The sequence below is a fragment of the Neomonachus schauinslandi genome, chromosome 3, assembly GCF_002201575.2.
Source record: "Neomonachus schauinslandi chromosome 3, ASM220157v2, whole genome shotgun sequence".
In the NCBI taxonomy this organism is placed as follows: domain Eukaryota; kingdom Metazoa; phylum Chordata; class Mammalia; order Carnivora; family Phocidae; genus Neomonachus; species Neomonachus schauinslandi.
The window spans coordinates 175,011,387-175,039,179 of NC_058405.1; the positions used below are offsets into that span (position 1 = coordinate 175,011,387).

Sequence of the window (27,793 nt, forward strand, 5' to 3'; positions counted from 1 at the left end):
TTCCCCAGCCCCCCCAGTCTGGAGCCTTCCATCTTCCCGAGCTCCTGGAAGCCACGCACAGGGATCCGCGCCGAGCTCAATGAATTCCCCAAGCCCTCCCCTGTCCTCGGCGTACCCAGGCCTCCTTCCTGCATTCGTGAGGCTCTGGCCCTTGGGGGACCTTGCCCTCTGCTCCCCCATCACCCTCCCTGCCCGCTTGGCACCTATTTCAGGTATCTGTCCTCCCCACCCCCCCACCCCCCCAGCAGGAATCTGTGTCCTAGTCCCTCCAGTCATCCAAGCATCCCCCACTTCCATCTCTTCTTTTACGTCAGTCAGCCTCCTATCTTGTCTCCTAGCCTCTATCTCTGGGGAGTCGCTCAAGTCCCCAGTCCTGAGAGCCTCTGTCCCCGGACTCCCAGCATTTGACCCGCAGCTTTGCTGTCCTCTCTTCTTCCTCCTCCGCTCCTCCCCAGAGCCTAGCTGGGTAGCCTGGAGCTCCTGCTAGGAGGGCTGAAAGGCAGGGAAGAGTGGAGACATTCCCTCTGGGGGAAGCTGGCAGCTCTTTCCATGACCCTCCTACCCCTCCCCAAGCCTCTGGAATGAGTTTCTGTTTAATATAGAGGTTTAGATGGGAGGTAAGGGACAGCAGGAGTGAGCTTTCCTCTCAACAACTCATTCTGGCTTTTCTCTTTCAGAAAACCGGCCACTCCCGCCGGGCCTTTGGCCGACTCACCCATGGTGCGTGGACCACAGGCTCCCTGCTCTGGCCCATGCCCACTCCTTCTCTTGGTCCATGTCGCTTCATGCCTCATGCCCAGGCCCTGAAGACAGCCCATGAGATGTGGGATCCCCCAAAACACATCCATACCCACTCAAGGAGGTGCCCTGTACCCTGCAGCTGTGGGGTGAAGGGGTGGGGGGAGAATCTCACTAGCACATCCCACCATGGGCCTCGGCTCAGGGCGCTCCATCTGTGGGGCCAAGTGGGGATGAGCTCACTGTCATGCTTCGGCATCCAGCATATGGCTCCTGCTTGTCATGGCACTCATAGAGAAACTGAGGCACAGAACCAGTTAGAATCTTGGACAGTTAAAAATATGCCCAGGAAACTTGGCTTGTAGCCTAATCACTGGGCACTTTTGAGAACCATTCAGCAGTAGAAGAACAGGATCAGGAAGAGCATACCTGTCACATCATGATGCAGAACAGGTCGGGTGGGGGGGATTGGTTTGCAGGGAAGGGTCAAAGCACAATGCAAATCTTTTTTAAGAGAGGGTGGGCTTGACCCCTAATGGGGGGCCTGGGTCTGTGAGTGGGCAGAGCACAAGCAGGTGTGTGTGTGTGCGTGTGTGCGCGTGGCCAATGGCAGCACCAGTAAGAGTGCCAAAGGTAGGGAATCACTGGGGTAGTTGGAATAACCACTCAAAGCCTGTGCGCCCCCCCCCCCCCCCCAGCTGGGCACAGTGGGAGCCTGCAGGCTGTCAGGATGAGAGATGCTCTGCCCATTCCAGGTGTCTCCCTTCCCCTGCCCATCGCCACAGGGCATTTCTGGGCACTGGGCACCCTCACACCCCCTCTGTCCTGCCTACCCACCCTGCCCTGCCCCACAAAAGCTCTGATAACAGTCTGTCCATGTCTCTCTCCTGCTGCTCCTATGGAAGCGAAGTTTTCCGCTCCTGCAGAAAGCAAAGTTACGGTAGGAAACTGGCTCCTGCCCTAGCCCTCCACTCCCCCTTCCTCCCTGCCCGACCCTGGCCTCTCCTCACCCTGCCTCAGCTGCACCCTGATGTGTTCCGGCTGGTTTGGGGTGGAGGACAGGCTGGCCCTGCGGTTGGTCGAATGCCCTGACAGTACAACTCTGAGGTGACTCCCCTTTGTTCCTGGGGTACCGGAACCCAAAATTTAGAGCCTTGGAACCTAGGATCTTGTTATTTGGGGGATGCACAGGAGATATGCTGTCACTGACAGGCGACGATGGGGAGGGCTGAGACCCTGGTAATCCAGCAAGGGGCTGGGAGGGGCGGTGGCAGGTGGCCTCAAGGGCCAAGGAGGCAGGCGTGAGTCACCAGGGGCTCGGAGGTGAAGCCACGGGACTGGCCTGAGCAGCCCAGCATGGGCGTGGGGACGAGCGGGGTAAGAGAGGGGAGAAGATAGGTGTGGCAGCCCCGCCATGGGTAAGATGGAGCCTGCTGCGGGGGAGGCGGGAGGAGACACAGGGAAGAGTTGGAGTCAGAGGGAGGAGGGCCCTGCCCACACAGACCCCTTCTTCTCTAGACTCCGAGACGGGCGAGGATGACATCAGCGATGTGCAGGGGACCCAGCGCCTGGAGCTTCGGGATGACGGGGACTTCAGCACCCCCACGGGTGAGCTATCTGGGCTGCTCCAAGAGCAGGCAGGCGGGCTTCCCCCAGGAGGTGCCTGGGCTTCACCGTGCTCCTTTCTCTAGGGGGCTCCGACACCCTGGTGGGCACCTCCCTGGACACACCCCCGACCTCCGTGACAGGCACGTCAGAGGAGCAAGTGAGCTGGTGGGGCAGCGGGCAGACGGTCTTGGAGCAGGAAGCGGGCAGCAGGGGTGGCTCCCGCCGCCTCCCAGGCAGCCCAAGGCAAGCACAGGCAACCGGGGCCGGGCCACGGCACCTGGGGGTGGAGCCGCTGGTGCGGGCGTCTCGAGCTAATCTGGTGGGCGCAAGCTGGGGGTCAGAGGATAGCCTTTCGGTGGCGAGTGACCTGTATGGCAGCGCATTCAGTCTGTACAGAGGACGGGCGCTCTCCATCCACGTGTAAGTAATGGCCTCACCCGGGCCCGCACTCTTCCGTCCCACCATGCCGTCCCGCACTGCCCCTCACCACTCCGTCAGCCTCTCTCCCCTGCACCATCCGTCCCTCTGTGCACTTCACCGCCCCTGCTGCCACCCTGGCCCCGGCTACCTACTCTGTCCTCCCACACCGCATCCTCCCTCCTTCTGTGCCGTCACCACCCACAGCCTCCTGCTCCCACCTGTGCCATCGCCATGGTCTCGTGGACCCCTCTGTCCCTTCCTCATCCCCTCCAAGATCTCCACTTTCCCAGGGGCCCTCTCCCACCTTGCCCATTCAGGCTGCAGTTGTCCCCAGGATTCCCCCCCCCCCCCCCCGGGGCCCCCTCCGTGCCTGCTGTCTCAGCAGCTGCTGCCTTTTCTTCTCTCTGCACATTCCTGTTCCCATGTGGGCCTTTTTCTGGGAGGAACGGAACCTTTCTGCAAGGCAGCTCCCGGGAGAGCAGGAGAGCAAGGGAGCATGAGCATGGCCGGGAGAGAGAAGAGAGTGAGGTGGTCAGGGAGTTGATGGGGCCAGGGGCCTGGGAAAGCAGGAGGATGTGGGCTGTGTGGGAGGCAGGGGCGGGCAGGGAGGGCTGGAGTCAGGGGGCTGGGGTGGAGGCAGAGGGCTGGGACTGGTGCAGGCTCGGAGCACGTGAGGGCCTGGTGGGACATGCCTGTGCAGGGGTGGGGCGGGGCGGTGGTGAAGGTTGTCCTGGCAGGGGGTGGCGAGGAGCCTGAGCGGAGCGGAGGTGTTGGAGTGAGGCTTCGGAGCCGTTTTTTGGAGATTTGGGGGCTGGCAGATACAGGAGGGAGTGCTATTGTAGAAGAGGGGAGTGGCTGATGATGGAGGTATTGGGGGGACTTTGGGGGAGCTGAGAGGGACCTAACTTGTGGTGGGTATGGGTGTGTTTTGGGGGGGGCCATCATGGAGGAGAGAGAAGGAGCCTGGTGGGGGGGGCTGTTTTGAAGGTGGTTGGGGTGGCTAGTGGTAGGCAGGGGAGAGGTCTGGGGCAGGGGAGGCTCCCTGCTTTATGTGGTTGGTATGAACCAGGTGCTCCTGAGCCCTGGACTTGCCTTTTCCTTCCCTGCCTTCCTTTGCCAGGCCTCAGCCTGAGCCTGGAGTTGCTATGGCAACTTCTGAGGAACCCATTTCCTTAGTGATGTCTGTGGTACAGAGGCTGGCCTAGCGCTCAGAACTGCCGGCAAGAGGCCTCCTCTGCTGTCCCCGATTTCTCTCAGATTTCTCTAGGAGCCTTAACCCAGTTCCCAGAAGCCATTCCTCGGGGACTCTGCTGTCCTTCCCCCAGGGTAGACTCTGCCTCCCCGCAGGTGGCTGGCTGAAGTTCTGTTCCCCCAGGGCACGGGTGGATTGCCATTCCGCACCTCACCCCTCTCCCCGCCCCACCCCCCCACCCCCCCCCCCCCCCCCCGCGCCAGGGAGGGGGCCGGGGGGGGGGGGGGCTGGCTGCCCCAGGTAGTCCAAAACAGCCTTCCACTCAGGCACCCCTAGAACTTCTGCTGTGGCCAGTACCCTATTTCTCGTCCCTTCCATGCCCTCAGAATCCTAGACGTTTGGAGGGAATAAGGGCTCAGGAGTCAGACTGCCTGGGTTTCAGTCCTGGCACCAGCCATTTCCTAGCCGTGTCACCTTGGTGAGGCACTTTACCTCTTAAGCCTCAGTTTCTTCATCTGTAAATGGAGACAGCTGCTTGCTCAGAGGACTGTTATGAGGATGACAGGAGTGAATGCATTTTAAGCCTTTAGTATGCGCCTGGCCCCCAGTAAGGATTCAGTGAGCCATTTCCTGAGTTTTTGTTAAGCTCTCTAATGTGTCAGGTATGATGTTAATATCTCAGATTCCTTTCCTTGCTTGATGTGTCCCCCAAAAGTCCAGAGGGAGGATACTGAGGCCCAGCTCTTGGGCAGCAAAGCTCTGTGGTGAGAGGGGTACTCTGAGCTGACCAGCTCCTTCCCTCTTCCTCTTCTCCCACACCCCTTCTTCAGGCCCACGCAGTAGTTATTTCTGAGCTGAGTTATTCCTGAGCGTACCCCTTTGGGGAGCTTCTGTGCTGGGGGGGTGGGGGTGGGGGTGGGGCAGAGGTGGCAGGGTGGTTTCAAAGGACTCAAGGTAATTTTCCCAGAGGCAGGACAAAATCAAAGGCCTGTGGTAGGGGCACTTGATCAAAGGGAAGGGGAACCTGACTCTTCTAGTCTCCCACCCCAGGGACCTCAGCTGCCACCTGCTGTGTTCGCTGGTGAGGCACCTCAGGTGCTAGGGGGACCCTGAGATAGGGCATCGCTCCCAGAAGGCTAGTGCCTGTTCTTCTAGAGGTACTCCTGCTGAGGATGGGCAGGGCTTGGGGGCCAGCTGGGGGCAGGAATGAGTGGGAGGCTGCATTCCAGAGAGGGCCCCGCCCCACCCAACCCTCCTGCCTTTCCTCACCACTTCATCCTTTGGGTCCTAAGCTCATTCTTTTCTCTCTCACCGCTCCGTTCTGTTTCTGCTGTTTCCCAGCTTCCGGGGCTGGGGGGAGGGGGCTGGCCAGAGCCCCAGGGGCTGAGTCTGTACTTGGGCCCAGCCACCAGCCCAGTTTTCTGGTGCCAGGGCTGCCAACCTCTCCCCAGCACCTGCTCTGGCTGTTCCTTCCTTGGGGGTGGGGGGAGAGGGTCTGACCCATGTCACCCCCAAGCCTTCCCAGCATGCCCCACCGTCCAATTCCTATCACGAGCTGAAGGTCTAGGAGGGGAGACCCCTAAATCTTCTACCCCTCTTCGTCTTGGTTCTGCAGCAGTGTCCCTCAGAGCGGCTTGCACAGGGAGGAGCCTGATCTTCAGCCTCAGCCGGCCAGTGAAGCCCCTCGTCGCCCCGCCCTACCGCCTCCCTCCAAATCCGCACTGCTGCCCCCACCGTCCCCTCGGGTGGGTAAGCGGACCCCGCCGGGACTCAGCGCCCAGCCCCCGGTCACCCCCACATCGCCCCACCGGCGCACTCAGGAGCCCGTGCTGCCCGAGGACGCCACCGCCGAAGAGAAGCGAGGGAAGAAGTCCAAGTCGTCGGGGCCCTTGTTGGCGGGCACGGCGGAGTCCCGGCCCCAGACGCCACTGAGCGAGGCCTCGGGCCACCTGTCGGCACTGGGCCGCTCTCCCAGGCTGGTGCGCGCGGGCTCCCGCATCCTGGACAAGCTGCAGTTTTTCGAGGAGCGACGGCGCAGCCTGGAGCGCAGCGACTCACCGCCGGCGCCCCTGCGGCCATGGGTGCCCCTGCGCAAGGCACGCTCGCTGGAGCAGCCCAAGTCCGAGGGCGGAGCGCCCTGGGGCACACTCGGGGCCTCGCAGGAGGAGCTGCAGGCCCAGGGCAGCGTGGCCGAGCGGCGCCGCCTCTTCCAGCAGAAGGCGGCCTCGCTGGACGAGCGCACGAGGCAGCGCAGCGCGGCCTCCGACCTCGAGCTGCGCTTCGCCCAGGAGCTGGGCCGCATCCGTCGCTCCACGTCGCGGGAGGAGCTGGTGCGCTCGCACGAGTCCCTGCGCGCCACGCTGCAGCGCGCCCCGTCCCCTCGAGAGCCTGGCGAGCCCCCGCTCTTCTCCCGGCCCTCCACCCCCAAGACCCCTCCGGCCGAGAGCCCCGCCGCCGCCGCCTCGGCGCCCCCTCCGAGCGTCGCGGGGAAGCCCGGGGACGAGCAGGGGAGGCCCAGGAGCCGCGGGCCGGCGGGCAGGACGGAGCTGGGGGAAGGCCCGCAGCAGGAGGTTAGGCGCCGGGACCAGTTCCCGCTGACCCGGGGCAGAGCCATCCAGGAGTGCCGGAGCCCCGTGCCGCCCCCTGCCGACACCGATCCCCCTGAGGCCAGGACGAGAGCACCCCCGGGTCGGAAGCGGGAGCCCCCAGCGCAGGCCGTGCGCTTCCTGCCCTGGGCCATGCCAGGCCAGGAGAGCGCTGCTGTGCCTCAGACCTTGGAGAAGAACAGGGCGGGGCCTGAGGCGGAGAAGAGGCTGCGCAGAGGGCCCGAGGAGGACGGTCCTTGGGGGGCTTGGGACCGCCGAGGTGCCCGCAGCCAGGGCAGAGGTCGTCGGGCCCGGCCCACCTCGCCTGAGCTGGGTAAGGCCTCGGGGAGGGTCGAGAAGTTGCTGAGAGCTGGGTGGGAGGGTGTTTGGGGAGAGCTGCGGGGCAGTTGCGAGGGTGTGGTTTCACAGGGAAGCTACAGACCCAGGTTCGAGTTGAGTGAAGGATTGTGGAGGTCCTTGTGCTAGAACCTGCCTGCTGGTGAGGCAGCGAGCGAGTGTGTTTTGGTGGAGGCTGAGTGGAGCCGTGAGCAAAGAAAGGTGCCCAGATGCCTGTGTAGGTGCCCTGGGTCCACTGGGCTGCTGGGTCGAGGATCTAACCATGGTGGAAGGCAGTGGTGGAAACCTAAGGAGCCCCTCCAAACTCCACCGCTCTGTGTGGGAAGAGACGGAAACCCATCTCAGTAAATAATGTCAGGTCCCGGGTAGAGGCGAGCTTTGGTCCAGCTCAGCTTCCATGCCGGGACTATCCCCTGGCCCATCTGTAGCCACGAAGATTGGACCCAGTCTTTCAAGCTAGCCTCTCTCCCATCCTTGAGTCCTTGTATGGCTGAGCTGACTGTGGGCACATGCCAGCCTGAGTGTCATCTCCTAGTCCTCCTGTGGATGGTGGCCACCATCCAGAATGCCCGTGCTCCTAGTTCTGCTCACCCTGAACACCAGCCTGGGGTCCACTCCTGGATGGAGGCAGAGGAAGCCATCCTCGGCTTGCTCCCACCCCTTGCTGCTTCCCAGGCCAGATGCCTCTGCTCACTGCACCCAGGACACCTGGTCAGGGTCTCTTTCATTGCGCTTACCACCTTGGATTTTTCATCATCAGAATTACTTTATTTTTCACTTAAGGATTACCATCTTAAAGTTTTTAAAGATAATTAGGTACCTGCCCATCATCCTTTTAGCTCCATACAGGCACTGTGTGTCCCGGGCGCTTAGGGGCATTATTTTATTTAAATTTGTATGCCAGCTCTGCAAGAGGTTGGGTGTTATTTATCAGCTTCATCTTACAGATAACAAAACAGAGGCACAGAGAGGTTATCTAATTTGTCCAAGGTTATGGAGCTAGAAAACAGCGTAATTGGGATTCTCACTGCTCCTTTGGCTACCTACCAGACTGTACCTTGTCTAGCTTGTAGAAGGTCAGAGTTCGAAAGTACCCAGAGGGATCCACTACTGTGGAGCTTCAGGATATCTTTGTATGCACAAGCTTCCTGTAAGCACTTCTTATGTCTTGCCATCTCCCTGGTACTCATACAGAGCTTAGCGTGCGGTAGGTGCAGTGCTACTGTTCGGTGGATGGACGGGATCAAAGCTGATTCATGAGGCTCTCAGACGGCTACCGGGATCCACCCGCTGCTCCCTCTTTTGAATCCGGGGGCATCACTAATTTGACAGTTTACCCCATATTGCCCTGTGACGGTGGTATTATTGCTTAGGGCTTGGGTTGCTGTTCGCTTGTACTGTCTGTTTGGAAGCTGGTCATATCTGTGCTACCGCTAAGAGCGCTTGCATGAAACAGGGCCTGATCTACCCTCCGCGGTGACTGATTTGTATAGACACGCACAACACAGTCCGGGCCTTCCTCCAGAAACCACAGTGACTGTGGCTGAAGTTGAGAAGCCAAACTAATGTAGAGTCCTGGCTGCCCTGTCCTGTTTGAGAACGCCCCCCCCACCCCGTCTTTTTTTCCCTGTCTCAGGACATTCGGGAGAGAGACCCCTTGATCCCCCAACCCCCACCTTCTAGAAGCCCTCCTCCCTGGGTTTGGCTTTCTAAGATCCGAGGATGCCATTATCCACTCTCCCCCTGAGTCATCCCCACAGGGACTGTGTCCCCTTACCCTGTCACCCATGTCTCCGGCAGAGTCTTCGGATGACTCGTATGTGTCCGCTGGAGAAGAGCCCCTCGAGGCCCCTGTGTTCGAGATCCCCCTGCAGAATGTGGTGGCGGCCCCAGGGGCAGATGTGCTGCTCAAGTGTATCATCACTGCCAATCCCCCACCCCAAGGTGAGCTCCAGGGCTGGGCCCAGGCTATGGTTGAGACACAGAGAGGGGGAGGTAGGGGAGGAGGGACATCTGCTCCATGGGGCTGGCCCGACCGCTCTGTGTGTGTTACGGGAGATTTCTCAGAATCCCCCGGGAGAGGGGAGGGCAGACCTGGGCTTCTGTGAATGGGGCAGGCTGGGGCGGGGGCAGGGGAGTCCTCAGGATTCCCTAGGGTGGGGAGCAGAGTGGTTTGGGCTCTGTGTGGGGTGAGGGGAGATTTGCCCCAGTGGACCACTGTGGGCCATGGCAACCAGTCACACCGCTCCTTCCCCACAGTGTCCTGGCAGAAGGATGGGTCTGCTCTGCGCAGTGATGGCCGCCTTCTCATCCGGGCTGAGGGCGAGCGGCATACCCTGCTGCTCCGGGAGGCCCGGGCGGCTGATGCCGGGAGTTACACAGCCACCGCCACCAACGAGCTGGGTCAGGCCAGCTGTGCCGCCGTGCTGGCCGTGAAACCTGGTAGGGAGCCTGTGGGCCCCGAGTCCCGGGTGGGATGAGCAGTGACCCGTCCCACTCCCGAGCCTAGAGCTCAGGCTCTCGGCCCGCGTGCACCGTCCGTTCTCACGTGTCGGCTGCTCTGCTGGAAGCATTCCAAGTGGCCCGGCCTCGGAGCGGGGGCCAGATTCCCAAAGGCACACCCCAGGCTGGCCAATTCATGAAGTCACTGAAATTTGTCTTCACGCATCCTCTAAATGCCATCCTCCCTTGGCATTTCCCTGAAAATGGTCCTATGGGGAAAGCAAATTCTCCTTGAGTTTCCGAGAAAAAGAATCTCCCAACTCAAAGGGCTTAAAAGCCATCAGGAGCCTTCTGAGGTCATTTCCTCTAGAAGGGTACCCCTCCCCCCACCCAGTAAAAAGGATGCTTTTAAGTTCCACAACCCTTCCCCACTCCCTTGGTCCTTCTGTTGAACCCAAAGCCCTAAAGAGAAGGTAGCTGAGAGCACCTCTCTGGAGATGGCTGTGATTGAGGCTGCCTTGCTTTCTATTTTTACGAGAGCCCTCACTTGGTGTTGGACTACTTCCTTTGGGTGTAAGCCCAGTTTCTTTCGGGTTCAGGGTAGGGCTGGATTGGTGTTAGTGTGCATGGCTAGTTCTGCCCATTCAGGTTGCTGGGCCTGACGGTGTGCTGACCCTGGGCAGTGGGGGCGCGGGAGGTGAGGCTGGGTAGGGGGGTTCTAGAAGGAAAAGACACAGACTCAGCCCGCAAGGATATTAGCTCTGGGTCATCAAGATCGGTCAGAGAACCTAAGTTGGAGGACAGTGCAGGGCAGAGGAGCATCAAGCAGTGGGTCAGTGTTATGGGGTGCTGGACTGAGAGGCGCGGGGGCCCTGAAGGACATTGGGATGTAGAGAGGCAGCAGAAGGGTCTGGGTGTGCCTGGACCGGGAGCAGCCCACGCTGTTCCGTCCCTTTCTCTCACTGGACAGGATAGGAGGTTACAGAGCCTGTCTTGCTGTGGGCCCAGGACTTCTGTACCTTCACGATAAGGGTGATTTTGGTGGTATCTCCCCTGAGCCCCAGTCCTGCCTTTGATCCTTTTGTTTGTACCCATCTGGCTTTGCAGAACAGCAGGCCTTCATCTTCCGTAGCTTACATACCCCTCCCAGGAGCCTGTGTTTTAGTCTTTCTCCTTTTCCTCGCCCCTCCCACCACGCTGAATCATGCCGTCCCTCCAGACATGCTTCCGTCCTTCCATCACCTCTGGGATCTGGCTTGTGACTCAGCTCCCAGCTCTCCTCAGGGGGCCTGGGGCTGGCTCCAGGACTCTGGTCAATACCTGGTTTGGGCTGAGAATTGGCAAGGAGGCTGGGGGGGGGTGCCCCGATACTGGCTTGTGGCCATTTGGGAGCCTTTTAAGGTTGGGAAGGAGGCTTGGGGCAAGGCAGTTGTCCGCACTTGACTGGGAGCTCTGTTTGTCGTACCAAACCTCCCTGCCTTTCAGTTTCTTCATTTGTATAATTTATTCTACCATCCTCACGAACAAAAGCAAACGTGTGAATGGGCTTTATGTCAAGCTGTAGACAAATGTTAGCAGTTAGTGTTATTAAGGGGTGCTGTTGTGCCCAGGTTTCCATGAGGCTCCAGAAAGCTGCCTTTTCCTTTTCTGCCCATTCTTCAGACTGTGTCTTAGGGACTCCTCCCCTGCCCTTGCCAGGCCTGCAGCCCCAGCTCCTCCATATTTCCCAGCCTCTGGGCCCTCAGCCCATCATGGCATGTCTGTGCCTCCCCCCCCAGCCCACCCTGGGGAGCCAGAAAGGCTTCATCGCATTAGTCAGTGGCACTGGGCTTTGCCCCCAGAGAACAGCCCCCATAAGTCATGCTGACTGGGCCTCAGGACTCTCTTGGTGGAAGCAGACTTTCTTCCCCTACAAGGCACTGTTTGGTCCGGAGCGGCTGGACAAGGGCCAGTGGACCTGGAGAGCAGTGGAGTGGGCAGAACCAGGGGGTGGCACAGACATTTGGCAAGGGCGGGGGTCTCGGGCCTGGACTGTGTGCAGAGTTGGGGGGGGCGCTAAGAAGGGGTGTCAGGCAGTGTGGCTGCAGGCAGGGGGCAGGCAGGAAGGGGGGGGGCAGCTAGCTGAGGGAGAGAGTGTCTGATAGGAAGAGGCCTCCTGGAACCACCTCCCTTTCTTGTTCCTTTTTTTTTTTTTTAAAGATTTTATTTATTTATTTGACAGAGAGAGAGAGACACAGCGAAGAGAGGGAACACAAGCAGGGGGGAGTGGGAGAGGGAGAAGTAGGCTTCTTGCCGAGCAGGGAGCCCGATGCGGGGCTCGATCCCAGGACCCTGGGATCATGACCTGAGCCGAAGGCAGACGCTTAACGACTGAGCCACCCAGGTATCCCCCCTTTCTTGTTCCTTAATCCCCCACCCTAGAGCCCTGAAAACCAGGGCTGGCTGCACAGTGCCCTCTTGGGGTGCCCACCCCCAAAGGGCCTGCTTTGGAGAGCCCACAAATCTCAGTTCCTGGTTGGGCACCATACCCATTACACCATTAGTCAGGCGCTATGGTTTAAGGGCAGGGTCTGGTTCTCATCACCCCCCAGCCCCAGGCCCCTTCCAGCCTGCTCCAGCCAGCCCACTGAGTACTTCCGCTGAGGCCACAGTCGTTCTCCCAAAGGGTGTGTGTGTACTGGGGCGGATGGTTGGGGAGTGTGAGAGGTATGCTTACCTGAAGCTGAGCATTCTTAGCTGCCCACATCTGTCACACAAGCATTTACTGATACAGCCTGGCTGCCAAGTTCTACATCTCTCTGGAGAGTGTCCTTTCACACCTCTCCCCTTATTTGAGCTACATCACCCCATATCTCTCCTTTGGAGAAGGACATGATAGGTGGTAATATTCCCATTTTACAAATAGGAAGACAGAAACATGGAGAATGAAGTGACACGGAACTAGCCCAAGGCCAGCAACCTTTACTGAGCACTTATAATCTGCCTAGGGACGTTGTAAGCAACAGGTGATTTCGGGTGCTGGAAATACTCACTTGTGAAGCAAATAAGCTTAGGTGGGTGACAGATGAAAAGAACATGAATAGTTAGCATCTAGTGAGTACTTCCTACATACCAGGCCCTGTGTTGATTGGGTTACCATATTTACTCTTGCCCTGGGTGGTAGGTTCTGTTATTATGCCCACATTACGCATGAGGGAGCTGAGACTTGGAAAGCTTCAGCAAATTGCTCTAGAGAAATGCTGATCAGTAGAACTTTCTGCCATGAGGGAAATGTTCCATATGTGCCCAGTCCAGTATGGTAGCCACTAGCTACGTGTGGCTGTTGAGCTCCTGAAATGTGTCTAGTGTGACCAAGGAACTGGATTTTTTTTTTAATTTCCATTTTAATGAATACTCATGTAAGTAGTCTCAGGTGGCTAGTGTCTACCCTGTTGGGGTGCTCAGCTCTAGGAGCAGAGGGCCAGTTGGGGGCCGATCATGATGTGAAGCCCTGTCCCTGGGTCTCCCAAACCTCCACTCCTTACTATCCCCTTCCCTGCTACTTGGAAGAGTTGCGGGGTTAAGGAAGAATTGTGCCCATGAGCTCACGCTGGGTGGCCGGGGGTGGGGGGGCAGAGGGGGAGGGAGGCAGAGACTGCCGATGCCCTCTGTGGGTGGGTCCTTCCTCTCTGGACTCCCCATCTCCACTGTGGCTGTGATTCTGCTTTGTCTCCCTGCATGCCTGGTGGGAGCACATTCGGCTCACCTCCACCTTGGGCCCTGACAGGAGGCCCTTTGGGTGCTGGTCAGGAGGAAGGGGGGTACCGGGGCTCCATCCTGCTGCCTTCAGTCCTCCCTCAAGCACAGATCTTGTATATTTGAACCCTAGGTTCTAGCATTTTTCAGCTGAGACCTTGGCCTCTTCACATTTCCTTAGCTGGCCACAGTTTTCTCCTCTGTGAGGTGAGGGTCCGTATACCCCTTGGGCAACTTACTTGGTAAGATTTATGAGGCTCTGTGGGAATGAGGATGTAGCTGAGGACCTTTGGGCCAGAGGATATGGCTTTTCAAACTCATTCTGGTCCCACCATATGACTGACACTGAACAGAGTTTGGTTATGGGGGGCCAGAGAATAAAAGGAAAGGCACCAGCGTCTGCCCCTGCCCTTTCTCCTGGCTGCTGCGGAATTACAGCTTCTCCCCTGTGACGGCAGGAGCTGCTGATGGATGGGGGGCATCTTGGAATGCCACATGACCCCATTGCCTATCCTTGAAGGGGGTTTGGACAGCATCTGAAAAAAATAGCGTGGTCCCTTGACCAGACTCAGCCCTTCCTCCCAACTCCCGTCTTCCAGAAGCAGGTTGGCCCCGCGGGGTGTCTCCCAAGGCTGCTCCCTCAGAGTGGGGGTCATCACGCTCAGCCTGTCGAAAGAACAGGCACCTAATCTCCTGTGGGTGCCAGCGCTTTATCTAACGCGGAGCAACCCCACGTAATCGTGCGTGGGGAATTAACTGTCTCTATGGCTAGCTCAGGCCGGCTGGCAAGTTCTCTCTGCTTCCTTGTCCATTTGAAACCAAAACAGAAACCTCTTCTTCTCTGGAGGGGGCAGTGCCCACGGCAGCACCCGTGGGTTCCCAGCTGCAGGCCGGCCTGCGTCTCCCTTTTCCCTCGGCCTCGCTGTCTTCCACGGTGGCGCGACCGCAGCAGACGTTTAGAGGAATCGCCTCTGGAGACAGCGCCTGTGGAGTGCGGGTTGGGAATGGCCGGGCCCCGCATGCGAGCTGGTTAATGCCCGTGTGTCACCCCTTCCCTCCCTCCGAAGCCTCGAGGAGCTTCCCTTCGCCTTTAGAGTGAAGGCCCCACTCCTGAAGCTGACCTCCACTGTCCGGACCTCGGGACGACCCGAGGGCGTCTGGAGGCCTTTGAGGCAGTGGGAGGCACCCATTCTAACTCTCAGCTTTACCCAGTTCGGTGGCCAGCATGTTGAGCTACAATGGTCTGCATGTTCTTGCTGTCTCTGAATATTTGCTCCTGCAGCTTCCTCCTCTGGAAAGACTTTTTCCCTTTTTTTTCCTGCTTCAACCGAACTCTTAATTCCTATACCACCCTTTCCCTCAGTTACCCTGTCTTCCCTGAGCCCAAAGGAATCTGCTCTCTGCACTCTGTGGCCCTCATCTGCCCTTCTCTTGCCTCTTTATTATTCCTGCTCACTGTTCGAGCTGTGTATGCATTGGGGTTGTCATCCCTACCAGCCAGAAGGCTCCCGAAATCATGACCGTGCTTTGGCCACTTCTTAGCCCCTGTAGCCATACCTGGAGGCCTTCCTGGATGGTCCGGGGCTATGTGGACTGCAGGATTGTGTGTGAGGTAGTGGTGTGTGTGTGGGGGGGTAGAGATCTGTGTGACTTTCCCAGCCCCTGGAACAACCTGGGTGTCATGCAGAGGCTGGGCCAGACACGCATCTGCAAGGGGTACTAGTGAAGATCTGCCCAAGAGTGGAGGTTTTTTTTTTTTTAAAGATTTATTTGAGAGAGAGAGCAGGAGCAAAGGTGTAGAGGGAGAGGGAGAAGCAGCCTTCCCACTGAGCAGGGAGCCCGATGCGGGGCTCGATCCCAGGACCCCGGGATCATGACCTGAGCCAAAGGCAGATGTTTAACCGACTGAGTCACCCAGGTGCCCCACTGGAGTGCCTTCTAAAAATGTAGTTTCCTGACCTCCGTTTTAGGAAATCTAATTCTTCAGGTCAGAGTAAGTAAAGCCCAGGAATTTATGGTTTAAATAGGCTCCCAGGTGGTCCTGATGTGGGGAAGCCCTGGTGTAGAAGGCCTTTCATGTAGGTGGCTGTGACTCTGTTTACCCTTAAATGTCTCAAGGGATGTTGGGACCGGTATTGAGCTGAATGTGCTGGTCTGGGGAGGGAGAGCCCCCCACAAACACACACACCTTGAGGGCTCCCTCACACCTGTATTTTCATCAAGTGAGGCCGACCTGGAAGCAGTGTTGAAAGGCCACACACGTGCACAGAGTCAGCATGTTCTGGGGGTGGTGGGGTGTAGAGGGGCAGCATTCACATGGTGGGCATATGTACATGTTAGGTTTGGGGGACACCTGCTCCTCCCCACTTCCTGGCTGGTGTAAGGATGTTTCCCACAGTGAGAGCCCGGCTTGTGGGTGGAGCAGGGCTGAGATACAGGGACTGGCTACAAAGATGGTTTTGGTGGCGGGGCTAGTAAAAAGTGGGGTAGCACCAGAGCCTGGTATGGAACCCCAGCGGTTTTGGGAGCTGGAGATAGAGATCCTCCATCTCTGAGCCCGCCTGAGGACCCTGATTCTCGTGATTGCCCCCAGCATGCAGTTCCCCAACCACCACCAGGGGTCTCTGAGGCTCCCTGCAAACCTTGCCAATCTGCTTTAATCTCTGCTCTCCCTCCCTGGGGGTGTGAGTGCCTGCAGCGCCATCCAACCTCGAGGTGACCCTGGAGGTCACCAGGCTCCAGGGCAGGGAGGGGGCTCCCGCCTCCAGGGGCCATGCCTGTGGTCTCAGCATCAGCTGGTGGCCAAGCCCCGGACGGATGTTCACCAAATGCCATTTGGGCTTGCCTCCCCACCTCCCCCTTAAGACAGCCAGCCTGAATGGTGGCCCCCCTTCCTCAGCCAGTCCCCCCTCCTCCTTCACTGGCAGTGCTGGGAAACACAGGTCATAGCTTGGGAATGTGGCCTTGGGTTGCGGGGGGGGGGGGGGGGGGGGGTGATAAGAGGAGAGGCGGGGGGACGCCTGGGTAGTTCAGTCGGGCATTCAGCTCTCGATTTCAGCTCGAGTCACGCTCTTGGGGTCGCAGTGTCGAGCCCCACGTCGGGCTCCGTGCTTGGTGGGCAATCTGCTTGGGATTCTCTCTCTCTCCCTCTCCCATCTGCCCCTCCCTGTCACGCGTGCACATGTGCGCTGTGTCTCTCAAATGATCGATGATTAGATTTTTTTTAAAAAGGGGGGGGAGAGAAGGCCAAGTGACCTCTCTTCAACAGCTCCCCTGTTCTGCTGCTGATCTCCAAGCCCCTTCCCCAGCCCAGGTGCAGATGGCTGCTAGTTGTGGGGCGTTACTAGAAGCAGCCCCTGCCTCATGACCCTTGGCCCTGGTGAGGCTGACAGGGTGAGGGGCCATGCCAACAGGTGCCCCGGTAGGAGGAGAGGTGGGTGCAGGCCCAGTGCCCCTGGGTGGTGCTGGGCCAAACCTGCCATGGCAATAGGGGGGAGGCAGAGGTGGGATTTGGGGCCCCCTCAGGTTGAGGGGGTGTATTTCTGGGAAGGAGGCTGAAGGTCCTGACAGTTCTCTGATTCTCAGCACCAGAGAAAAGAGGGTATGGCCTGGCTCCAGTATTTGAGGCTTGTCAGCACATTCCCACGTGGGGATCTCGGTGGTTTGGTCAGAACAGGGGGCATCCTAAGGGCCATCTGCCATCAGTGCCTCATGCGGTGGGTATGTCGGAGTGAACAGCTCAGGGCAGGCATCTTGGGTGCTGGGGTGTACGGCCAACCCCGTCTTCCCCCGGCGACTGAGGCCCCGGCACTTTGAGTTGAGGCGCCAGTGAGGGGGCTTTGCTCTTGTCAGGGTCCAGAAACTGTAAAGAGAGAAAAGGCAGATCCTGCTGCTTGGGAATGAGCAGGGTGGCTAAATACAGCGAGGCCGCGCGCTTGCTCTGCCCCTCCCCGCTCCTCCCCCTCCGCTCCAGGGCCCTGGCTGCTTGTGGTCTCAGCAGGCACCACCTTCCCAGCCAGCTGCCTGCCTGCCACCCAGCCTGTCCCTGCCTGGCCGGCCCCCACCTCCTCCTTCCCCTCCTCAGGCTGCTTCCCCTCCCCCAGGCCCTCGGTGGAGAGCCTCAGCAGGGTCAGCGCAGTGAGTGGGGCTGGGCAGGCTGGGCTTCTGCTCCCTGGGGAGCTGGGTGGGGTGGGCAGTGGGCAGGCAGCAGGAGGGCCTGGTGCCAGGGCAGAGCCTTCAGGACAGGCGCAGTCTGGGGTCTGTGTGCAGAGTCTCGGGTGAGTTGGGGTGCAGCCCTGTGGGGGGCCGGGCCACAGGGGCTTGGGGTGGGGGAACCAGGAGGAGGGGCCAGGGGGCTGTGGCGGATTCATGTCTGTATTTGGTAGTCGGATAGGAGCCAGCTCAGTGAGGCTGGGCCCCTGGCCAGTGCAGGGGAGGGCATCAGGGCCCTGGGGACACCCCTCCCCGAAAGCGAACACTGGTGCCCCCCTCCCCGTCCCCAGTCTGAGTCGCCCTTCTCTGTGGATGACTCAAACCACTTTTCCCTCCCCCGAGAATTTGGGGGTCCATGTTCTAGGGCTGGGCCCCACAGGTGCCTCTGGGGTATCTGGGGCAGGAAGCTGAGAAGGGAGGGGGGAAGGGCAGGCTGGACAGTGCCACCTCTCTGGCCCTGGCACTGCCCAGATGGGGCTTGTCTGAGGTGTGTGTTTCTCTGCACCAGGCCCAGCTCACCCAAGAAACGGGTGTCCGGGCTGTACCACTCTGGGGACCATCTGCATTAGGAGCCTGCAGGTCCACACCAGGAATGTGGGTTCCCTGCTCCAGTGGAATTTCAGGTCTCACATTCAGGCCCCTCTGCGGCCTGAATCCCTTGTCCCAGGCTATTTGCTATGGCTCCCCTACTCGGGAAGTTCAACAGTATCAGTGCCAGGAGGGTCTGGGGCAGAGCAGGATTCAGGGGCTCGGGGACAGGAGACATCTGAGCAAGGTCACACAGCAAGCAAGTAGGAGCCCCATGAAGTAAAGTCAGGGCAGGGCTGGCCTGCTTCCTGGGCTGTGTGGATCATTCCAGACCTTATCAGGTCCTTGATCTGGAGCTGATCTATCCAGCTCTCTCATTCTCTCTGTCCCCCCCTTCCTCCTCTGGCGTCTCTCTTGGTGCCACTGTCTGTCCTCTGTCTCTTTTCCAGGCGGGTCCACATCACCTTTCAGCAGCCCCATCACCTCTGACGAGGAATACCTGAGCCCCCCAGAGGAGTTTCCGGAGCCTGGAGAGACCTGGCCCCGCACCCCCACCATGAAGCTCAGTCCCAGCCAGAACCGCCACTCCTCCGACACGGGCTCCAAGGCACCCCCGACTTTCAAGGTCAGACCCCTGAGGCCAGCATGCAGCCCCCGGGCACCCCCATTCCTTCCTGTGTGCCCTTGTTCTTGGGGCCACACCAGGTTCGCGCAAGACCTAGAGCTTGGCCCCATTAACCCTTCTCATCTGGAGCCAGCCTCAGGCAGCCCGGTGTGGAAGGGGCCTCTGTCCCAGAATCCTCTGGCCCCCAGGAGCCACAGCTGGGCCCTGATTGTCTCCCCTGACACTTTGGGGTCCCCTTCAGGTCTCACTTATGGACCAGTCAGTAAGAGAAGGCCAAGATGTCACCATGAGCATCCGTGTGCAGGGGGAGCCCAAACCAGTGGTTTCCTGGTGAGTAGCAGCACCCCTGTCAGCTTGCCCTGCTCCAGGCTTGGCCCTGTGAGGCCTGGCTCTGGGGAGAGGGGAGTGGACCCTTTGTGGACTTCCCTGGGATCTGCCCCGGGGTCTTACCCCAGGTCCAGTGATGCCGCTTTCTGAACATGCCCCTGCTCCTTTGTTCAGGCTCATTCGGGGCTTCTCCTTCTGGGGGGAGCAGTTTGGGTAACAGAAGGTCTCCTGTCTGTTCAGCTGGTGATGAATGGGCAGGAGTCATCTCTTAGAGAAGGCTGCCCTCGCCCACCCCCGTCAGGTGACAGCAGGGTGATTTTTGAGGCCTGCTCTGCGCCCAGCCCTGTGCTAGGCCCGGGCATAACAATTTGTTTCTGAGCGGTCAAAGCCAGGAGTTGCAGGGGGGCCTTGGCTACAGTGCTTTATCCCAGGTGCCTGGAACCCTGATTACTGTTTGCTTGGGTTTTTATTAGTTTGGGTCCTAGTTTTCATTTGTAATTAATTGTCTAGTCCCCTATGTGATTTTTTTTTTTTTTGACATTGTAAGTTATTTCTTATTCATTTTGGGAAGTGGCAAAACTATCTGTTCATTATAAATAATAGAAATAAGACACAAAGACGTTTCAGAACTATTAAGAGCTGAATAGTTGTAGTTAGGTTCCAAGAAGGGTAAGATCCAAGTAGGCAGAGGTGTTCGGGAAGTTGCTGGGGGAGGGGTGGGATGGCAGAGTCAGGGTGAACACTTGGCCCTATAACCCAGGGGACAGATCTGGGAAGTGGGTAGATGATGTGAGGAGCCTGCAAGGACAGGTCAGGACCTGGGCCCCCAGACTGAGTTCTTGTCCCTCTGACAGGCTGAGAAACCGGCAGCCTGTGCGCCCAGACCAGCGGCGCTTTGCTGAGGAGGCAGAGGGTGGGCTGTGCCGGTTGCGGATCCTGGCTGCCGAGCGGGCCGATGCTGGCTTCTACACTTGCAAAGCGGTTAACGAGTATGGCGCCCGGCAGTGTGAGGCCCGCCTGGAGGTCAGAGGTGAGTGCCTCACACTCTCCATGAACCACCCCCCACCCAGCCCCACAGCCCTAGCCCCGGCCTCATCCCTGCTCGGATGCCAACTTTCGGCCTTAGAGATCCCATAGTTGGTTGCTTATATTGTAGTTGAGTAAACTGAGGCCCAGAGAGGGGAAGTGACTTGCTCAAGGTCACACGGCGAATTGTTCAGTGCTCAGCCTGCTACACAGTACGGCCTTCCCCATGCTCAATCACACTTGTCCCTGATGCTAGCTAGAGAGAGACCCTGCTTCCTGCCACCAGCTGTCCTCTCCCCACACTCTTCCAAGCTTTTGTCACCTTGCCCTTACCAGGCTCCTCCCTCACACCCACCCCGCCTCTCTCCTCTTGCCCCTTTGCCCTCCTACCCATCCCATTGCTGTGCAGAAGCTGTTGTGGTTGGAGGTGGCAGTGGGGAGAGTCTGATAGCTGGACCCGTTCGGAGGGGCCCTTGGGGTGACTTGGGCTTGAAGCATTGCAGGGACCCCAGGGGTGCCAGGGTGAGCAGGACCGTGGAGTGTGGAGAGGGCTGGGCCCCTGCGGAGTTGGGGCAGAAGGTCAGGGGACCTTTTGGGCAACGGGGATAGCAGGCAGGCCTTAGCCAGGCTGCTCTTGGGGGGCTGGTGGTCTTCCTCCCTAGGGCTGGCCATTAACCTTGCTTTCTAGACTTCGCCCTTTCTTGTGAGCAGCTCAGGGCTGGGAACCCCTCCTTAGCTCCTGCACTCAGCCATCATCCCTCCCTTCCTGGTAGAGGCCAGCTCGGAAAGTTTCGCAGGATACCCCCAGCCCCTGCTGGAGCTCAGACCCTCATAGTCATGGTCACCTCCACCGGGCCCTGCCTGCCTCAGTTACCTGCCCTGTGCCTCCCGTTCTTGGGGCTGCCACCTCCTTGGTCTCTGAGTCCTTCAGCTCTCCCTGCACCTGAATCCGGCCCCCATTACCTGGCCTGTTCCTTCCCTTCTGGGGTCTGGCTCTGCCCTGCTTCTCTGTGTTAACCCACGTCTCAGTGCTTCTCTCTCTTTGGGATTCCTCCTGACATCCCCTAGGCTTTGGGTGCCCCCAACGCCCGTGAATGCCCTTTCCCTGGTTGCCCACGGCCTCCACCTGTCCAGGAACTCCAGAGACCCGCCTGGCCTCTGGCTGGCTGCCGGTGCCTCCATCTGCACCTGATCTTGGGGGAGCTGAGTGGCAGGGCGCCCTGGCGGTTTCAGAGGCAGCTGTCCATGCAGAGGGCCCTAGCCAGGTCTGCGTGGCGTGCGTGCGTGTGTGTGCGTGTGCGTGCGTGCGTGTGTGCTGCACTAACCTGCCGCTTGCTGACTGAGGTTTTTGTCTGTACACAGGCGAGTGAGCTCAGGGGGCCGCCTGCGCTCCCCCCCGCTACCCTCCGAGCCGCGCCCCTGTCTCAGGCACCTCTCGGACCTCGCTGTGTTTCACTGCCTCCTGCCCACAGACCCTGCCGGCCCGCCGGCCCGGACCCCTCTCCCAGCCTCCCATTCCATCCCCTCCCCACCTCATGCAGCATCCTGGGATAGCCCATGGGCCCCTATGGACCCTTCCCCCCCAAGCGGACATACGGCTGGGCAGGCTGGGAGCCCCCACATGGACTGAGTGCCAGGAAGGGGCAGCCATGAGGGTATCAAGACACCTGCCCCCACCCCCGGTCTCTCCCTGCAGGGGAGCACCCAGCGAGCGCATGTGTCACCGCTGCTACAGGCCCTGTCTATCTGTTTGTCTGTCTGTGTGTCTGTGATAGTCAGGGAAGGACGCCTCTGAGCGGGTGTGGGGTGAGGCAGAGCGGGAGAGGACAGGGCATGGCACCCACAGGCTGGAGGGGCCTAGGGAGGCAGGAGGCTGCTGACAAGGGGCTCATGAAACGGGACGGGGCACTCACCATTCCAGAAACGGGTTTCAAATGGCACAACACTTTCTATTTCACAAGAGACCAAAAGCCAGAGGCCCTCAGGCCCTACGCTGATGAGGAGGCCTGACCGAGTCCAGCTCTGGGCAGGTTTAGGGCTCATCTGGGGCTCCCCTATTCACTGTCAGGGCCCGGGATGCTCTGTCTGGGAATGAGGGTGTTAGCCAGGCTTGGCCAAAGAGTAAGGGCCTGCTGTCGTGGGTGTGGAGATATTTGAACAAAGCTGTTTCTTAGCTCAAATAAAGTCCAGTTTGTACCCAGCTGGTGTGCTGTGTGTTTTTTTTTTTTCCGCCGCCGTCTCTGCCCCTCCGTGGCCCTCTCAGATCCCCTGCCCTCGATTCCCTCCCACTTCCCCTGAGTTCACCCTCCCTGGCCCAGCTTGGGTGGCCCTCCTGAAGCCAGGCCCTGGACCTCCTTGCTGTCCCGGCCAGGCGGGCGGGCTTTCCCTGTCTCCAAAGGAACAAAATGCATCTCTCTCTCTGTATCTGTCTGTCTCTTTGTGTGTGCGTGTGTGTGTCTCCCTCGCCTCGTGGTGTCTCTATTCCACGCGTGCTCCCCTGTGGCCGCTTTCCCCTCAGCACATCCTGAAAGCCGGTCGTTGGCCGTGCTGGCCCCCCTGCAGGACGTGGACGTGGGGGCCGGGGAGATGGCGCTGTTTGAGTGCCTGGTGGCGGGTCCTGCCGACGTGGAGGTAGACTGGCTCTGTCGAGGCCGCCTGCTGCAGCCTGCACTGCTCAAATGCAAGATGCATTTCGATGGCCGGAAATGCAAGCTGCTGCTCACGTCTGTGCATGAGGACGACAGTGGTGTCTACACCTGCAAGCTCAGCACGGCCAAAGGTAACTGCCCGCTCAGGCCCTGGGGCTGCCGTGGGGGCCCAGGAGCCGGAGGGAGGGGGCTGGAAGTGTAGAGCCGGGTGCAGAAATAAGATCAGGCAGCCCACCTGCCTGGATAAAATCTGCATGTGGAGTGGCACCTGGCACAACGTGCCTTCTGTGTCCACGTGAGCTGGTGTTCCCGTAGGGAGCCAGTCCGCCGCGGTCTAGCCAACCCACCCGGACTTGGGTTCCAATTCCCGCCCTGCCACAGACAGCCACGTGGCTTTGGACAAGTCACTTCATCTCTCTGAGCTTTAGACTATCCATCTGGAAAAAGGGATCATGAGGCGAGCTACCTTGTAGGGGGACCGGTAGGGTTAATGAGCTAATGTATGTAATGAGCAAAGTACAGCACAAGCCTGGCGGAGGGTGACACCTAATAAATGTCAGTCATTATTATTACGAATGACATCTCTGACCTGGTCCCCGTCCTCCTTTGAAGGGCAGAGATAATGCCTCACCAGCTCGTGGTGATGGGTGCCTAAGGTGACACTGGAAGTCTTTGTAAGCAGGAGAGGATCGGGTCGCCAGAAGGGGTTCTTATTTCCCCCAGAAGACGTTTTGTGGGGTGGTGTCTTAGGTCCAAGGAGCATTGCTCTGGGTTTGGGACGGGTGGGAGGGAGGGTGGGCACCACCCAGGCACAGAGGAAAGTTTCCCCAGGCGCAGGGGAAAGGTGTGGAGGAGGAACCAGGTTTGGCCTGCAGGCCCCTCTCCTAGAGCTGAGCTGAGCATCCTGAGCGGGCAAGGGGCGATGAGGAGGGGCTCCCGTTGTGGTCCCGGCCGCCGTGGCCTCCCTGCCACCCACTCTTGCCAACCTCCACCCTCCTGAGAAGGCCAGATCTTAGGGTCTTGCCCACTGCCTCGCTCCAGTGTCTGGGGACCTCGCTGGATTCTGCTCCATCTCCTGCCCTGGGCCCAGTCCCCCTTTCCTGCCCGGTGTGCGGGTGGGCCCTTCGGGTTGGGGTGCCTGGGACTCCGTGGCCTTCCCTGCCGCAGCGCTGACCCCTCCCCACTAGATGAGCTGACCTGCAGCGCCCGGCTGACCGTGCGGCCCTCACTGGCGCCCCTGTTCACTCGGCTGCTGGAGGACGTGGAGGTGCTGGAGGGCCGTGCAGCCCACTTCGACTGCAAGATCAGCGGCACCCCGCCCCCTTCGGTCACCTGGACTCATTTTGGTATGGCCTTCAGCCCTGCAGATGTGGGGGACCCCTAAGGCCCAGAGGGCAGGGCCGCTCACTGAGCGTGCTCTGCATTCCTGCCGCTTCCTCCCCCAGGCCGCCCGGTGGAGGAGAGCGAGAACTTGCGGCTCCGGCAGGAAGGGGGTCTGCACTCTCTGCACATCGCCCACGTGGGCAGTGAGGACGAGGGGCTGTATGCGGTCAGCGCGACCAACACCCACGGCCAGGCCCAGTGCTCGGCCCAGCTCTATGTGGAGGAGCCCCGGACGGCCGCCACCGGCCCCAGGTACGGCAGGGCTCCTGGGGCGGCCGGCAGTGGGGGGCGCTGCTCTGGGCCTCTGGGCAGCCATGTCGCTCTTCCAGCTCGAAGCTAGAGAAGATGCCATCTATCCCGGAGGAGCCGGAGCAGGGTGAGCTGGAGCGGCTGTCCATGCCCGACTTCCTGAGGCCACTGCAGGACCTGGACGTGGGCCTGGCCAAGGAGGCCATGCTGGAGTGCCAGGTGACCGGCCTGCCCTACCCCACCATCAGCTGGTTCCACAACGGCCACCGCATCCAGAGTAGCGACGACCGGCGCATGACACAGTGTATGTGTCTGGGGAGGGACCCTGGGGAGTGTCCCCTCCAGCACCCTCTTCGCTTGCAGTGCCTTCACCCTCTCCCTGCCCTTGAGCCTTCCTTTTCTAGCCTGCTCAGGGATGGGGCCCCTGCGGGAGGGGGCGCAGAGGGGCTCTGAGGTCAGGGCCTCTTTCCTTGAGCTGTGCGGCCCCACCCACGGAGTCGCCACTCCGGCCCTGGGTGGCCCCCTTAGCACGTACTAGACAGGCAGTACAGCCTGCTGCTGACCAGCGGCAGGACTGTGGGCAAGGTTATGGAACCCCTCGGGGCCTCAGTTTCCCCCTCTGCAATAGGCTCATGATAAGAATTAAATTAGTTAATACATACGAAGCACTTTGAGCGGGGCCTGGCAAATAGCAAGTGGTCCGTAAATGATCATCTTATTATTACTGCTGTTGTTGTTCCCTGTTCATAAAGCAGGGCTGCTCATGCCTTCCTGGAGAAATTTCAGTGAAAAGGCCGGCGTGGGCAGTGTCTGGCCCCAAAAGGCTGCTTGGCCAGGGTCAATAACAACAGCAAAAGTAAAGGAGCCAGGGGAGCAATACAGAGGAACGGATTCCGGACCCTGTGCTTTCCGCCGGGACTGTTTCTCTCGGGAGTGTCTCAGTTCCGTCCTCGAAGGGATCTGAGTCTCGTGATGTTCCTCTTACAGCTGCAACGTGACAGAACTCACCTTTCTTAAGCACTTTGTGAGTGCCGGGCCCTGAGCTCAGCCTCCTCATCAAGGGCCTGTAGGGTGGGTACCCGTATCCCTGTTTGCAAACGGGGCAACGGAGACAGACAGAGGGACAGGGACTTAAATGGAGCCTTGACGGAGGGACAGGGACTTGCCCGAAGGCAGGAACAGACCCTCTGACTCTGGTGCCTACCTCCTAAGCAGGCTGCCCTCCGACCCCCGTGCCCCACGCTCCCACCCCATTCTCCAGAGCCACCTCTGTGGCTCTGACCCTTCCCCTGACTCTCATTCTGCTTGAGGCCCTGGGCGGGTGTCTGTCTCAGGAGCTGAGCAGGCGTCCCTGTTCCTCTCTGTATCTGGGGTCGGTGGCAGCCTTTGTTCTCTCTTCCTTTATAAATAGTGTCAGCGGAGATAAATGAATGGGTGACTGTTCCGTGTGGAGATAACCACTCGGAGACGGGAGGGGTGTTTGGGGTTGGCCGTGACGTGCAGGAGGACAGGCCGGCCTCTTCCCCTTCACGACCCCCCTGAGATGGCCTCCTTATTATCATCATTCAGGGATCACAGCATCAAGAAGGAGGTTCAGAATCAGAGGGAAGCAAGTTCAAGGCATGGCTCCATCATTGATTAGCTGTGTCACCTTGGACAAGTCCATTAATGTCTCTGATCTCATTGGTAAAATGAGGATAATTTTGCAGGGTTGTTGAAAGGAGTATGGAAAAAAAACGCATGTCAAGTAGCTGTCAAACGCATGTCATGTGCCCAGCGTCGACTGGGCACAGAACAGACAACTCTTATTATCATTTATAATATAACATCCTTGGCAGTGACTACGTGTAAGGCATCGGGGTCCAGGCCTGACAGGACATGTCGGCTCTGTCTTTAAGCAGCCATGGCACGTGCAAGTAGAGAGGAAGGGCCACCCCCCACACAGTGCGGGCCTGGCACTGGAGGTCCTGGGGAGGCAGTCAGGGATGGGGGTGCAGAGGAGGCTTCCCAGGCTGGCACTCGCTTGAACTGTGTCTTGAAGGAAGAGGTCTTGGGTAAGAGAGGAAGATTCCGGAAGGGAGGAATTTTGTGAGCAGAAACCTGGAGATGGAACTCCTGTGGCTTGTGCAGGGACCCGAAGGCGTGTCAGGGTTGGAGGAATAGCAGGAAGAAGGGCAGGAGACGTGGCTGGATGGGCCCTTGGGCTGAGGGTTCTGGATGCTAGCCCACATGCAAGAGGTGCCTTTAAGGTTTCCAGGTCAAGAGGTAACATGCAGGGCCATTGGTGGAGTATGGACGGCGCCGGTGGAGGGCGGTCATGGGTGCTGTGCTGCAGGTGGGACCAGCAATGGCTGTGCTGACGGAGGGGGAACTGAGGGAGGGGCCTTTGGAACAAAACCTGGTCAGCACTTTGGTGCCGAGGTGTGACCCCCAGAGGTGCGAAGATGAGGGGCGGTCAACGGGATAGGAGCTCAAAGGGGGAATCAGTGTGGGGGAAAATGAGAAGTCGCCGGAGGGACGGGCAAGAGGGGCCGGGCCTGCAGGTGCAGGCTTGGCAGCCTGGATTTCGGCTTTGCTGCGGGGTGGATGTGCTTGTTGCCGTCTGGCCTGCTCTTGCCCCCTTGTCTGCTCCTTGCAGCCGGTAGGGGTAAAGGGCCAGGCCTCTGGTGGCATGGGCCCACCCCTCAAAGTATCCTCCTGGCTCAGGCCCAGTGTCGTTGTCTCCCCCCCCCCCCCCCCCCCCCCAGACAGGGATGTCCATCGCCTGGTGTTCCCTGCTGTGGGACCTCAGCATGCCGGCGTCTACAAGAGTGTCATCGCCAACAAGCTGGGCAAAGCTGCGTGCTATGCCCACCTCTATGTCACAGGTGAGGCAGGTGCCCTCCGGTCTGCTGCATCCACAGCCTAGCCTTTGGCCCTCCACGGGGGCCTGGGTGAGGGAGGGGCCTCCACATTAGCTCCCTTCCCCTTGGACCCTGGGAGCCATCTGGCCTTGCCCCCGGGCCTGTGGCTGTGCCCCCAGCCCACCGTCCTGAGGCTTGGTGATCCTGCGGAGCCACTGGGCCCTGAGGGACACGGCAGACCTCCAACCTGTGGCTTTCAGATGTGGTTCCAGGCCCCCCAGATGGCGCCCCACAGGTGGTCGCTGTGACTGGCAGGATGATCACGCTCACATGGAACCCTCCCAGGAGTCTGGACATGGCCATTGGTGGGTCAGGCCCCACAGGGCTGTGGGGTGGGGATGGAACGTGGGCAGGCTCAGGCAGGGGCACCGAGGGAGCCAGGCTGCGGGGCAAGGCCCAGAGAAGTGTACCGGTGGACGGTAAGAGTGGGTGAAGTGCTGGGAACATGGCCAGGAGCCACTTGGCTGGTCTCCTTTCCAAGGTGGATAAAGCCGTGGCTGCACGTCAGGAAAGGCCACAAAGGGGCCACCACATTCCCTTTCTCAGAGGGACTGGTGCTTGGGTCATGATCCTGGGAATGCCCTCCCCTTCCCTGTGCATGACTTCTCCCTGCTCTGTGCCTCGGTTTCCCCACCTCAGGGGGTAGCAAGGACTTGGGATATGAGTTAAGCTCCCTCCCTCCGTGTCTGTAGCTGGACCCCATGCCTGGCATCTTGTTGGCTCTGAGCGTGGCTGGCTGGGCCAGCGTTTGGAAAGAGCAGATGGGGGCAGGCAGAAGCAACAGGAGAAATTGAGGCCGGTCCTCAGAGCAGACT

At 59.6% G+C, this 27,793-nt stretch overlaps 1 protein-coding gene across 1 annotated transcript in view; it reads left to right on the forward strand.

Moving 5' to 3' along the window:
- SPEG (striated muscle enriched protein kinase) overlaps positions 1 to 27,793 on the forward strand; it is a 55,603-nt gene that overhangs the window by 7,412 nt on the left and 20,398 nt on the right. The window contains exons 2-15 of the mRNA XM_021703352.2: positions 2,257 to 2,346; positions 2,430 to 2,766; positions 5,574 to 6,877; positions 8,701 to 8,844; positions 9,160 to 9,342; positions 18,267 to 18,442; positions 18,684 to 18,772; positions 19,624 to 19,799; positions 22,314 to 22,574; positions 23,631 to 23,789; positions 23,889 to 24,078; positions 24,156 to 24,379; positions 26,823 to 26,942; positions 27,179 to 27,283. Of these exons, the coding sequence (XP_021559027.2) occupies positions 2,257 to 2,346; positions 2,430 to 2,766; positions 5,574 to 6,877; positions 8,701 to 8,844; positions 9,160 to 9,342; positions 18,267 to 18,442; positions 18,684 to 18,772; positions 19,624 to 19,799; positions 22,314 to 22,574; positions 23,631 to 23,789; positions 23,889 to 24,078; positions 24,156 to 24,379; positions 26,823 to 26,942; positions 27,179 to 27,283 (3,558 nt within the window). The remainder of the gene's footprint in view (positions 1 to 2,256; positions 2,347 to 2,429; positions 2,767 to 5,573; positions 6,878 to 8,700; positions 8,845 to 9,159; positions 9,343 to 18,266; positions 18,443 to 18,683; positions 18,773 to 19,623; positions 19,800 to 22,313; positions 22,575 to 23,630; positions 23,790 to 23,888; positions 24,079 to 24,155; positions 24,380 to 26,822; positions 26,943 to 27,178; positions 27,284 to 27,793) is intronic.